General features: G+C 44.8%; 1 protein-coding gene across 1 annotated transcript in view; it reads right to left on the reverse strand.

Moving 5' to 3' along the window:
• Positions 1 to 10149: 10149 nt before the first annotated feature.
• The window catches only part of kcnk12 (potassium channel, subfamily K, member 12), an 11681-nt gene continuing 6573 nt past the window's right edge, over positions 10150 to 15257 (reverse strand). Inside the window, exon 2 of the mRNA XM_062520355.1 lies at positions 10150 to 11027. Coding sequence (XP_062376339.1) covers positions 10150 to 11027 — 878 coding nt within the window. The remainder of the gene's footprint in view (positions 11028 to 15257) is intronic.

The raw sequence follows: 15257 nt of genomic DNA on the forward strand, positions 1-15257 counted from the left end.
AGCTGCTATCTAAGGCTGACACGTTTCATTTGCAAGGCTTTATATTATTATTGTGTAAGCCACCATGGGAGATCCAACGATTCAATCCCCCATGTACCAACAGTCATTGTTAGATGTTAAGTCTAGTCATAACTTCACATAAAAGAAAGCTTAGAGGACAAGGACATCTCAGACACTAAAGGCCCTCTCTTATGACTGGCACATCACAGCGCCAGGCGCAACACAATATTTCTTTGCTAGTTTGTGACTAAGGAAGTTGTCATCTTCCTGTTCAGTGCACACTTCTTTTGACTGGCGTATTGTGGCACCAGGCGTGACAGAACTGTCTTTGCTGGTTTGTGGCCAACGCAGTCATCTTCATCCTACCAGACGGGCAGGCTGTCTTTAAATATCAAATGAGCTTGTGCGCCCACAGGTGTTTCAGTGAAAAAACAAGGTGTGGTCAGGAACATCGATCACACAGTACTATTTTGACGCTACTGAAAATGTCACTGATCAAGAAAAACCTGGTCTAGAGTAAAAGGCACAGTATTTCCAGCCATGTGCTTCAGACCACACATTTCAAGAACTGTGGGGGGGGGGGGACTGATAGAGGATAGCATGAGTTACCCATTTCATTGATAGGCTTCTGTGTGTGCAAGACTGAGAGAGTGGAGTTGGGGGAGGACTGTCAGACTGGGTGATGGATGGCAGGAGGCTAAAGGAAAAAGTCGCTCCCTCCGAGGCCTGTGTTGCTGGAGCAGACATGTCGGGTCCCGGGGGAGCGTTTGTAGCTGCTGCTGTTTGAGATGCAGCCACCGGTCCAGCAGCCACGCTTCCCGGATTCCGGTTTCAGCCCGAGGGGAACGCGGACGTCGTGGAGCACGGGAGGGACAGTTGTGCTGAGTGAGCCACGGCGCTCACACCGTCAACCTTCATCTAAAAACATTAAGCAAGAGTCCGTTTAAACAGATCCCTTGAGCCCGTGGCTCGTATATGACAAGCGACGATATGGGTCTGGACTGATTTGCTGACTCATCATCCATACATCAGAGCTGAAGCTTTGTCCAACCTTTTCACCCAGATCTCCATATTTATGTAATCTCTGTCAGAATACCGCAGTCTGCATTTATCTCACAGATCTGAGTCACTATAATCCTACTTTGGAGCGTTGTATTATTATGCAGATGTAAATCTAACGCAGCATGCAGCTGTTGCTGTTAACACACAGGGATTACATTAAGTCCATTCATTAATGAGATTACAGGTCTCACCATTGAACAGTAAATGATTGCAGACTCCCGTGTTCCCGTGCTCAGCCTCTTTCTTTAGTGTATGACTCTTAAGAGAAGAAAAGACATCTCCCTCCTGGTGGGAAGGTTCTAGAGAATGTGATTACTGTACAACCCCAAAAAAGCTTTGATTTCCCCCAACGTCCCTCAATGGCCTGCTTTGTTCTCTGACGCGCCTTTGATGGAGGGGGGGGGGGTGTTGCTGGAGAAGCAGATTCTTGGGTATAGCTCTGCTGCAGCAAGCAGATCTCGGCGGCGAGGAGTGGAGTGCAGTGGAGAGTTGTTTGCACCGAGCTGTCAGGAGCAGGTGAGATGTAGAGCACTCCTCTGCCCTCGATGGAGCTCCTCATCAGGGCTTAGCTGAGCCGACACCGGGGCAGGAGAGGCCAGAGCAGTGCGGAAACAAGAGGACGGGGGAGGAGAGGTGCAGGAGGAATTCAAAATGTACAGCCAGTTAAGACCGGTGAACATCTGTATGTATGGACGGACACACAAACAAGCAAACAAACAAACAAACAAATAAATAAACAGACAAACAAACACAAGGCTCTCTAGAGACATTCAACCCCTCAGGCAGAGCTGCACCAGAAGAGTGAACCACCTGCCCAGATAAGTCTCACCCATGCTGGCAATACAGTTGAGAAGTGTATGCTAGACACAAGCAAGTGACAGAACTGTGTCACACACCAAGTCATTTATGGAGACAGAAACACCCAAGAGTCACATCAGTTGTCCTCTCCATGCAAACAGAAATGAAATCAGAGAGAGAGGGAGACAGTGTTTCTTTACAATAAAGTTTATTTTCTTTGAATGCTAAACATTTTGTTATCCTGTAGGAGTTAATTACATAAATATAAAAGTACAATCATTAGTATAAATGTGCAACTTGCAACCAGAATCGATTTGCATACATTATAATCAATGGTACATCACAATGCAGGCAACATGGGAACTCTGTCACGGGAACACGACAGAGGAGATGGGTGAGCCGTGGTCCCAACTCAAGGAAAATCAGGGAGTAGATTGCCGAGCCAAACAACCAGGTGAAACGAAAATAGTCTCAGGCTCCCGAAAAAAAGAAATAAAAATCAATTTTGAATAATGCAGACTAAATCCAACAAGGTGACCTGCAAATGGCATCCTATTAGGGATATACAGCAGTGCTGGCCTTCATGCTACAGCTAATGGCGAATCACTGGGACTCTGTGCACGAGGAGCAGTTATGGACCATTGGTTATCCGAACTGCCCTTCCAGCTACAGTTTCAGCGCAACCAAATAAGTCAAGGTGCCTCAACCCAATGCCATGCCAACTTCTGATGAGCCATTTAGGCTGTCACCGAGAGGAACAGCCCATTCAATGACCAATCACATTCAAGGGTGAAACAACAATCAGGATGTGTGGCTGGAAGTTCAATTTAAATATTAAACACTAGTAATATTTGACATGTTCAAAAAGTAAGACAGGCTTTATTTATTATTCATTTATTAACTTGAAATGAAAGTAACTAAACCCAATTCTTTCGTTTCAGCATACTTTGTCCACGCTTTATCAAATCGAAACTGCCTTGATGTGTACACGCTGTATTAATAAGTTTACAGTGTGTGTGTGTATGATAACATATTTTCCTCTCGCTAGTCAAATCATCTTCAATCATTTTGAATGAAAGACTATGTGAGCAGTGAACAGATGTTGCCGGAGAAACTGGCACAACTTACAGAGGCAATATGTCCAGGAACATACTGTAACATAATCACCACACTGTCCACCTGTGGGGAATAGCTGGTTGTATGGAGTGGATTTTTTTTGGTTATGATAGAAGATATTACAGCATGCAATTTGATTTCATCATTTAGTCAATAAAAATCCAACGTTTTGGGATTTTTCCAAATCCAATCTAAGGTTGAGCTATCCAGGTTTGACTAATGAATCTACCAGGAGACTGAATTACATACCACAATCCAAGCTTATTAAAAAAATGCAATTTACAATTTTATTAGTAGTCCCTTTAGTTCATTAAAATCAGAACTTTTTTCAAACCTGCAAAAGTAACACATTTAATACTCTCTGGCGTTTGCTTTGTCTGGTCATAATGGGTATGACATGCTTATCAAAGCCTAATGAATTCTTTGATCATTCTGTTGGCTCAGGATTTCAGTTTGTCTTCACATCTTTTCTGTCTCATACAATTTCTCAGAAGGTAATTAACCTGCTTGGTAAATTTAAAATTCTGTTTGTCCTGCCACCACCCTGTAGATCATATTAAATCCCCAGACAAACTGAATCTAATATTACATTTACATGAAGACATTTGGAAGAACTGTCTCTTGCATTGACAAGACAAGGGGGCTGGGAAGAATAATTAGGCAATGACATTTTGGACTCTTCTGGCTTTAATATTGCTGTAGTAGATTGACAACAGGCATGATGTATCTACACTGACTGCTAAGGAATTAGCAGTTGAGAGAAATAAATGCTTGAACTGATAATAAGACCAAGGGCAGAATGGCACTCACAAACATGTACATATTCCCATGCCTCCCCACTCCTTCCACAGAAGAAATGGCGGACCTCAGGACAGTTGTATCCATTGCAATCAATGGAGATAAATTTTGCAAAATGCAAAATGATTGTATTATACAGAATAAACCAACTATACACATAACAAACAGATTCTGGTCAAGGTTTGAGATCTCTCAGTACTGTACTGTATATGCAATGGAGGAAATAAGGCAATTGATAACAAGCCATGCATTTAAATGGACCATCTTGAATTTAAATATTATGTTTATGCCTAATGTTGTAAAAGGTTGATGCATAAACAGGCTTGTGAACACATGTAGGCTGTTTCTGTGTTGTAATCTAAGGGTGTTTACAGTATAGGACTCTATGATGAGATGTGTGTAAGTACTGTATTCCAGTGGACTGGGTTTAACCTCGCTCAACATAACCCAAGCATCACTATGTATGTATTCATTTTCTGTGCCAGTAATCCCTAGTTCTCTCTCTCTTTCAGTATTCCCAACACACACACACACACACACACACACACACACACACACACACACACACACACACACACTATTTCACCTGCATGCAGACAATCACCCCCTTCCTGCCAGCACAAGGCCAGTCACATCATGGGTACTCCACATGGGACAGGAACCAACCGACAGGAACAACCATCAAACTCTCCCCTTCTCACAGCAGTCCGACAGGAAACACTCTTGTTTTGGGACGCCCCAAAGTCAACACACAGGAGTTCTCTCTCCAACAATCTCACAGAAGCACAAATCACACCCAGCATGCAGCACGCTGTAAGGACCCCACGATTGTTATAACATGATCGACAGTATCTGAACATTTGTGACAGTGGAGGTCCTTTGTCACTGACTGGGGTGTGTTGTGGATGCTCCACATGTGATAGAAGTATCACACACTGGGTACAATGTTCTTCTAAGGGACACGATGCTGTGTCTATGTGATCTGCTATACATACACATATACATATGTAACTACAAGAAGCATCCATGTTAACCAACATGTGGTTAAAAACACAAACATTGAGCACAGTGACTGTGCCCCCTTTCCCTTTTGTCTGATATTTTGTACACGTTTATAAAAATATATACTTATAGGAGGTTTTTTTTCTAAATATACAAGTATATCTCATATGGCTTAACCATAACTGGCATGCAGGAAACTACACCAAGCCTGAAGTTTCGACTACCTGAGGTTTTTTTTTCGTCTTTTCTTTCGTTGCTTTTCTTCCAGTAAGCAAAAAAAGAGTACAACGTAAAATATTCTCGTCCGTCTGCGCGGATGCTTAGAAAAACAGAATAGCTATATTTAATCCCTTGGCCTCCTCGCAGCGTTCATCTTTCTGGTTGCTCCCCCGTGGCTATTTACAATGTCAGTATTGTTGTTGTGGCTGTTTCTTTTTCCCCCCCTTACTCTCTTCCACTGGCGAGTGATGGTTGATAAGTGTGGCAGGGACTCTGGGATGGGTGAATCTGTGAGGGGACTGTTGAGCTTAGGCAGGCAGGCGGGCGGGCGGGCAGGGAGAGAGGCGTGGGTGGCTCCAGAGGGAGGGAGGGAGGGAGGAGGGTCGGGGCCCGGGGAGGGCTGAGCTCTTGGCAGAGAGGCTGAAGACTGAGAGAGGGAGACTGGACTAATGGGAAACTACACAGCCTGCTCCAACTGCTCTCTGGGTCTCTCTCTCTCTCTGGGTCTCTCTCTCTGTGTGTGTGTGTTAATCTTTTCTTCTTAAAGACAAGCCCTGTGTCTTCTTCTCATACCAATCTCTCCCCTGGATTTCTTTCAGTCATTCTTTTTTATTCATATCTATTCCTCTCTTTACCACTAACTCAATTTCACCCCATCCCTCCTTTATCTTTCTCTAATGCTCCCTCTCTCTTTCTCTCTCTCTCTCTGTCTCATCCACTTTCTCCCTCTCTCTCTCTGACTGTGATTCTGCCTGAAACGCTGATTTTTCCTCTCTGCTCGTTGTTATTCTTTGCCGCTGCCTACCTCACACATCGCATCGTTAACACATCTCTTGTGTCTGCTGTCTTTCTTTCCTATTTTTACGGCCTGTTTTCTGGCAAAAAGAACAACGCAAGGTCACTGATTGCAGCACGCAAGACCAACATCGCTTCCTACACAGACAGCCTCTACATTACAATGTGCCCACACAAGCGGTGTGTAAATCACAGAGAGGAGAATCACTTTGTGCACATTTAGATCCAAAACACATGCGGATCTTCTCTTTGGTGCCTCAGAACATAATACTCTCTTTTTGAATCACTTTTTTTGTCAAACAGCAACAGGCCGGACATATTTGGCACTAAATGGAAAGATGACTCAAATCTGACTTGTCATTTTCTGTCTCATCTTGTTCTGACTCAAGTTTTTAAAGATGAATTATAAGCTACATTCATGGAAATGGGTCTTATTTTTGTAGTCTTTCTATATATGGATTATCGTCATGGGTTTCGTGACATTTTGCCCTGTCCTCAGAGAGGGCTATGAAAGAGGCTTGGGTCATGTTCCCCTTTCGTGTCTCTTCAATTTCAAGTCACCATCTTTACAACTTTAGGAACTAATGTCTTGGCTCTACGTACTCCCAGGCAATGAAGTACAATAATTGTGTGAATATTTCAATTAGAACATTTGTTCCTTTTTCCTATATTTGGCAAACTTGCTGATTGAAACATATGCTGTGGATTGAAACATACTGTATGTGTGAAACATCACAGCTTGCCAAAGCCTGACACAGTTCAGAAACACTGGATCATTTGTGAAACATAATTACCCATTTACCACTTCAAAAATGTCAAAGCCTTTTCTAGTTTTTCCGACTAGAAAGTAGAAGCCTCCACTGAGAGCTAATGGTCGTAGTTATAAAAGGTAAATGAGAGACACCACGTTCCATTGAAATTTAGATTACACCATCGATTCCCCTTCCAGATGCTTTTGTCAGACTTTTGTGAAAGCAAAGATGTTTGCCAATTAAAACAAATGTGTCCGCCATTACAAGAATCCTATTCCCCCATTTCACAAATTCAAAACGTCCGAGAGAACCCTTCCAACCTCTGCCAAGGAATGATAAATAATCTGACCAAAAGTGCAGATGGAATGCAAAATTACAGACAACCTCCTTTCACTGATTGGGGATTTACTTTGAGAGAGAGAGAGAGAGAGAGAGAGAGAGAGAGAGAGATGAGATGGTTAGCTGAGGGAGCTGGAGGACAAGGCGGCTACCTCGTGCCAAATGATTTAATTACTCGGCCTAATCAATTTTATGCTGTGCATAGCAAGAAGGACTCCATGGGGACGCAGTGATCAATGGGTCCGAGATGTGATGGGTAAAGTGTGTGGGCGTCGCCAATCAGTGTAGATCCTGGACCAAGGCAGCCAGTTAAGTAATATAGCAGCTTGAACTGTGACACTTGTGTTTCCAAAAGTTGTTCAGGTATATGGCTTTAGTGATGGATGTCTGTCTGATATGTATTGAATGTACTTCACTGGACTTGAAGCTTAAACCTTTCTGAATGGTAGTATGGAACTACTGAAGATAGGCCACTGTTATTTCGCAATCATGTAAAGCAGTTCATTCTAACTAGCAACTGGGGGTGGTGTAGGGTGTTTAGATGGCTTGCATGCATAGTCTAAGTAGAAAAGTCTAGCGATGAACCTCTGTGTTTTCAACATGGTGTATGAGAACATACTTATACACACCATTGTACACACCATTACCATACCAGCATTATATCATTCTGCCAATATAATCAATGCCATGATCCTCCATTAATTAACCCTTCTATTGTGTTAGGGTCAAAATTGACCCGTTTTCAAGTTTGACTGTGTAAAAAGTACACTTTTCTTTTTTGTCCTGGAATGAGGCTTCATCTAATCCTCAGACACACCTATTTAAATGCAGCAAAATTAATTTTCACAATTTTAGTAAATTCTAAAGGTCTCAAAAAAAAAAAGTTACTTCTGTGATGTTACGGGTCCAAAATGACCCGGCAGAGAATACTGGCTGTTGTATGCATCACTTCAAAGCTATGGGTTGCTCTGAGGATCAATTATGGCTCACATCACCAACACACACACACACACACACACACACACACACACACACACACACACACACACACACACACACGCACGCACACACACGCGCACACACACACACACACGCACGCACTCACACGCATGCACAGACACACACACGCGTACACGCACGCACACACACGCACACACACACACGCACGCACACACACACGCACACATGCACACGCACACACACACGCGCACACACATACACACACACACGCGCGCGCACACAGGTGCACGCACACACATGTACACACACATACGCACACCCACACGCATGCACACACACACACGCGCGCACACGCATGCACAGACACACACATGCGCACACACACACGCACGCACACACACACACACGCACACACATGCGCGCGCACACACATACACACACGCGCGCGCACACACGTGCACGCACACACACACCTACACACACACACACACACCTTCACACACACACACACACACACACACACACACACACACACACACACACACAGGCCTCTTTCACATGCACAGACAGAGACCCACAGAAACACACGCATACAGGTGCACACACACACCACCCCCCACGTGAACTCAAACTTTTTTGCAGCATACATTGTTTATCAACATTCGCTCATATAAAGAGGGTTTGGGTGGGATATTATCAGTTGAATTCTGTAGGAGTATCAGTCAACATGAGCAAAAGGTATACTGTTTATGAGGCGCTGGATCATATATTTGGTAATGATGGTGATCCTGAGGATAGAGGGCAAAGTGAAGCTGAGGAGGATGTGTCTGAGGATGAGGATGACGTTCAGTATGACCCTGAACAAGACCAAACATCTGATGAGGAGGACCCAGATGTCACAGATGATCAAAGAGAGGTTTTCAAGTCAAGAAAAGGTGACATTTCATGGTTATCAAGCCCTCTTCAAACCCAATCCAGGGCATCGACAGAGAAAATCCTCAGAATGACTCCAGGGCCTACTAGATACGCTGTGTCACACGCCCAAGACATCAAGTCAGCGTTTGAACTGTTCTTTACACGACCTATTCAGAATATCCTACTTGAGATGACCAACATGGAAGAGAGAAGAGTGTTTGGTGATAGCTGGACAGAGAAACACAGCTCGATGCCTACATGGGACTGTTGCTTCTTGCGGGGGTATACAGATCCTGTAATGAAGCTACGGCCAGCTTATGGGATAGAGGTAATTGGTATGGTTAAATAAAAGTTGGTTTTATGGAAAAAAAAATACTTGCTTTCTTTATCCTACCATTTATCTATGCGGGTCCGTTTTGACCCGAAACACCAAAGATGTCACTATTGTTAATAATTTTAAATAATAATAATAATTTTTAAAAAATTTTTTGGTAGGTGTACTCTAATATTAGTTTATAACACATTTACAGTTTATTATTACTCATTCTATAAGATAAAGAAATATATTTAGTGAATTTAAACAGTTTTTGCAATCAAAAACGAGTGGTATATTTTAAAATAATGTGTCTGTGGAGCAAACTAAAAACAATTCACACACTGATTCCATTTATATGAATACATACTAAGCCAGCAATTAGCTGAAAAACAAAATTTGAAGAAAACTGGTGATTTTAAGCATTTGAAAGCATTTTAAAATCATGGGTCCAAATGGACCCGCTAACACCACAGGTGTAAACAGCTTTCTAACACAATAGAAGGGTTAAATTAAATGAGTGGAGATAATTGGCTTAGGTCAAAGTTCCTTTATGTGAACGGACAATGTTATATAAGCACTGGGCGTGTATTGCGGTGGCTTGGGAGTCGGAGCTGTGATGTATTGGGGGCACCACCATTTTGTCCTGAGGCTTTTACACTGTGCTCTCTCTGTGCTCTTGGGACATGAGAGAATGTGCGTCATCTCCTCAGGTTACAGGGGTTTCGGTAGGATCACGCTATCCTACACATCAGTCATAGACACACCAGCAGCGGTTTCTAATGAAAGTATCCAAAACAGTTCATGCAGAACATGCTCCACCGTTGATCTTTACAAGGCAAACTCAGGATGTATGTTTGTCATGTCTTTCTTTTTTTTTTTTTCTTTAAGAAATTAAAAAAAAGTTCATTACAAAGCTTGGCTCTATCCTTTAGGAGAGGTGTCTACGGTGTTGCGATACAATTGAAACTGTTCTTGTTGTTTAAGAGTTAGGAATAAATAAATGAATAAATAAACAAATAAATAAGGGAGTGCTCCATGCCTGTAGGTTTTTAGTAGGGGGGGGATTCCTCTCGGTCACTAGTTACTGGTCTCAGCCAGTCTGTTGTTCATGATGCCAAGGGCCCCCACGCCGCCCGAGAAGCCGTTCTGTCGCGAGCCGCCGCCCACTGTCCGGGGGTAGCCGTTGGCCGTCTCGGACAGCTGCTTCTGCATGAGGGCCAGCGACACCTTGTTGGAGGCGGCCAAGTCCCGCATGGAGATCATCTCCCCCGATAGCCGCCGGCCCTCCGTGTCGCTGTCGCCGTGCCCGTCCGAGTCGTTGCCGCGGCTGATATGGCTGCAGCGGATGCGCGAGCCGGGCCGTATGGCGTTCCGCCGGCCCAGGAAGGCGTTGGGCTTGTTGCAGCGCTGGCAGCACACCTTGCTGAGGATCCAGTTGAGCACCTGCTTGATGACGATGGAGATGACGTTGAAGAGCGAGTAGATGCAGCAGACGCCCAGCAGGATGAAGAGGAAGTTGGCCAGGCGGTAGAGCGCCTGGTGGTCGTACGCGGCGTTCTGGCTGCTCACCAGGTCGCCGAAGCCGATGGTGCTGAAGGTGACGAAGCAGAAGTAGAGCGAGTCCAGGTAGGCCCAGCCCTCCACGGGCGTGTACATGGCGGAGGCGCAGCAGGAGATGACGATGGCCGACAGGCCCAGGATCAGCATCACGTAGTAGACGGACGGCTTCCAGCCGGGGAGCGCGCTCACGGCGAAGTCCGTCGAGATGCCCGGCGGCAGGAGCCCGCTGTTGCGCATCCGCCGCAGCCGGATGGCCTTCATGACCACGGCCAGGAGCGTGATGATGCGCTCCAGGAAGAGGTTAAAGAAGAGGATGGTGGCGGCGCAGCCCAGCAGGCCGTAGAAGATGAGGAACACCCTGCCGGCCACTGTCACTGGCGTGGTCATCCCAAAGCCTGTAGAGGAGGAGAGGAGCAGAGGAGAGGAAGAGAGTAGAGGAGAGGGGGAGGAAAAGAGGAGGAGATGACAGGAGAGAAGGAGGAGAGTAAAGGAGAGAGAGAGAGGACATAGGAGATGAAAGGAAAGAAGGGGGGAAAGAGGAGGAGAGCAGAGCAGAGGAGATGAGAGTGAGTTAAAACAGGCTTAATCCTTGAATGAGCAAGCTGTGTAAGCTTGAGTTCCTGTGGCAACATTGGCAGAGCAACATGCTGGTAATGCCAAGGTCATGAATTCACAGCTCAGAAGCTCAGCACCCAAAACAACTCCAACACACCTTTATCGCGCCTTAAAGGTACACTGTGCAAGATTTTCACCTTCACGAAGCCGATTTGATGGTAAACAAACTTGTAATAGGCAAATCGTTCACCTAGCATAGCTATAGCATAGTCGTAGCGAGTGCCTACCGACAAAACCATCCATGCAACTTAGACTACGGTGACCAGATGTCCGAGATCAAAAATGTGGGGAAAAAAGGGACATTTTCACTTTGACTATGAATCTGATTGATATAAATACAAGTTTTATCTTCAAAAAACACGGACATACTGTACTGTAGGTACTTTTTCTGTATTTTCCTGGGGACCGGCAACCAAAAACAGGGACTGTCCCCTGAAACTGAGGACGTCTGGTCACCCTGCTTTAGACATAGTTTTTGTCTGCTGTTAATCTTTCACCTCCTCAACAAAAACATTTGCACTGTATAGAGGGGGGACGAGTTGCGAGAAGTTTGCTATTTACAATTGCAGAGTAATATATAAATACATTGCGACTATAGAGGGAGCTCTGCAATCACCAAAAATACCTAAACCGGCATAGTGTTGCTTTAAAATCGCCTTCAAAAGGATTAAAGGGTCATGGCTAAATATAGGGAGAGAAAGAAATGGAGGGGACATTGTTATTCATGTAGAAATAAACAATGGTAAACAAATTAGCCTAATCTAAAAAGCTGAATGCGAGTGTAAACAATTTAGCTAAGCACCCTAAATTATTAAAATATCCTCTGGTGATACACGAATTAGCTCTCTCTCTTGCCCACTCTCACTAGATGGGAGTTGTGTTTTTGTGACTCGCAGTCAGATAGAGTATATCAGGCAGTTGCAGCAATGGGACCTGCATGGGCCTGCGCTGTGGAGAGTGGCGAGGAATGTGTGTGTGTGTGTGTGTGTGTGTGTGTGTGTGCGTGTGTGTGTGTGTGTGTGTGTGTGTGTGCGTGTGTTTGTGTGTGTGTGCATGTGTGTGTGTGTGCGTGCATGGAAGTGTGTTTGTGTGTGTGGTGTGTGAGGGGAATGGGAGATGGAAAGGTCGTAGAGGAGGACTGGCCTATGGGTCTTCAGCTCTGTGAGAACACCCATCACCATCACCACCACCACCAGCGTCACCAGTGTCATCACCCCCCCCCCCCCCCTCCCCCCTCCCCAGCAGACAGGGGTCAGAGGAGAACGCCTGACTCTGCAGCTCTGCAGCAGGAGCATTAGCTGATGAGCTGGAGTGAGGGAGGTGGAGGTGCAGGTGGAGGTGCAGGTGGAGGTGCTGGGGCAGGGGGTGAGGGGTGAATCACCGTCATCCTTCAGTTCACTGAATGCAAAGGCCTACTGCAAGGCCCTTCAATTTCAATATAAATCAAACAGTAATCGGAGAACACATACAAGAAATGACTACTGGATGTAACAGGGCTTTTGATCATTTAGGGGCCTCAAACATACACACATCCAACTCAATATGACACTCAGTCTGAGCAAATGAATCGGATTAAATAACACTCTTTTTTTTAACTGAACAGATTGTTCAGATAAAAAATTGTCAAAATGGCAAAATTGCAATATATTTTGTCTGTACACAAATATCTGGAGCTGTACTTGGGCATGATATTTTGGACTTGATCCCAGTGTAGCCAAAACATGCCCTGCCTGACCATCTCCTGACCTCATGACACCATGTTCTCTATCTAGACATGACAAAGTTTTGTTCAGACACAACTACACACACACACGCACACGCGCACGCACACGCACACGCACACACAAACACAAACAAACTCTAACAAATGCATTGTCAAATGACACAGCATAGGCCTAATCCTCAACTCTCACATAATCTCACACTCCTCATTCCAAGATTGTCATCTGGCATCCTGTTTAATTTGTGAAGCATCACTAACTTCGTTAAGCACTCAGCAGTGTAAAGCATGCACGATCTCAGGAACATCCCACAGAGCTTTTAAACGGTCTGAAAGATAGCAGACGTACCATAAAAACATCTAGATCTTTCCCGAAAGGCAATGAGCCTTTATCTCATCTGTTATTGTACACACACTGCATGACGATTGTTGCTGATTACATAGGCTTAGTCATAGCGGCTCGCCTTGCAAAACCGAGCAGGTGCTTCCACATGAATGGTGAGTGCACATGTGCTATCTCTCCGAGCCAGAGGCCTCTTCTGTCTAATGACTCAAAATTGCTTCCCAGAAAGTTCGACTCGAAAATTCGGAGCTTGACACCTGCCCTGGCCCCGATAAGAGACTCACTAACCTTGCGTGAGGCGGTTGAATTAAGACGCTGCTTAATAAAGCGATCCTCTCCTCCGCCTTTCCCTAGGCCTGGCATTTGTTGAAAGGGGGAAACAAGGTTAAGTTCGGAGGCGCACAAACAACACACCCTTCTGCCCGGGTTCTCATTACAGCTTGAGTAACCACGGGCACGAGTCATTGATTTTCGTGTGCCGTTTTCGAAGCCATTACCTCAGACCAAAGTGTCAGGAGACGTTAGGGGAGGGCGGGATGGAAACATGAAGCGAAAGAGACGGCTATGGTCTTCACCTGAGCCGCCCAAGGTTGAGAGTTGCATCCCTGAGAGATTTGGTTTAGCAGGCTTTTTACTAAACACTTTGTGACTCAAAGCCTCATCGCATACCGTTAGATTTATAAGAACCCATGCTTTACGATCTTGTCCCCTCTCCTGTCTCCTCTGAAAGGCAATCGCTTTTAATATCCGTTACAGAGAGAAAGAGCCAATGGTCGGCATAAGGCAAGCCAGGTGACGCAACATAATGCGATCCAGAAAAAAATGTAACTACACTTGACATCATTTTCCACAAGCTGAAGAAAGACTTCACTTGTTCAGAACGCAGTCTTTCCAACCCAGCTGGGATGAATCAAAATCTGGCATTCGAACAGCAGAGGAGCAAGCCTCCCTCTATTACTAACATTGACGATGAAGGGAAATGTATTTATTAGCGTCCACTTAGGCTTGCATGCAAATGAAATCAGGCTCGAATGCTTAATGGCTGTCATGAGTATAATTAAACCCCGGCGGGTGCAAGCAGAGGGAAAAGATGGGAATTCCATTATTATTGTTAATTACGAGGCCTTTGACTCTATGAGTATGGAGACCTACAACTTCACGCACAGGCAAGTAGTGGAAAGAATGAATGATCTGATGTAGATTACAGTTTACATGCAGTGTATCAAGTAACGCCAATTAAGCCTTCCTATGAAATGAGTAATGCTGAATAATAATGGGTATGGTTATGCCAATAACCAACTGTTAGAACTTCCCCTACACACACAAACACTGGGCACTGATATCATATGACCAAGAGCTGTAATTCTGTAATTCAAATCAAACCCATCTATTCAATTCAGATGGCTGTGTGGTGTCACAAGATAACTAAAGCTATTTGTATCCTTTGCAGGGAGCAGCAAACAGTGTTAAATGAGTTTCTGAAACTCCGTCAGGAGAAGATGACTTTACTGGAAGATTGTTCTTCAGGGCCGTTTGTAATTGATTGATTATGCCATCTTGGGTCAGTACACTTTGACTGCGCTGACAGACCGTAGCCAATTGTATTATGTATTGATGGCGTGCACAGACCTGTGTGCTCTGTGGCTCTTCAATGGCACCTAAATGCTCTTCTGTCTCTGCCGGTCCTCCACTCATTTTCAGCTAAATGGCAGATAAGAGGGCTTTTATGAGCCGCATCTCAGTGAAAATGGCTACGCCCCCACAGTTTATCTTCCTGCTTGACTGCATGCAAAAATAATCAGAGTTCAAAAGACAAAATGGCCCCGGGAAAGTGTGTGCGTATGTCTATGAGTGTGTGTGTGTGTGTGTGTGTGTGTGTGTGTGTGTGTGTGTGTGTGTGTGTGTTGGGGGGCAATAAAGCTACACCTAAAAATAAACAAATGCTAT

The sequence above is a fragment of the Sardina pilchardus genome, chromosome 18 (assembly GCF_963854185.1).
Source record: "Sardina pilchardus chromosome 18, fSarPil1.1, whole genome shotgun sequence".
NCBI classification, from domain to species: Eukaryota; Metazoa; Chordata; class Actinopteri; order Clupeiformes; family Clupeidae; genus Sardina; species Sardina pilchardus.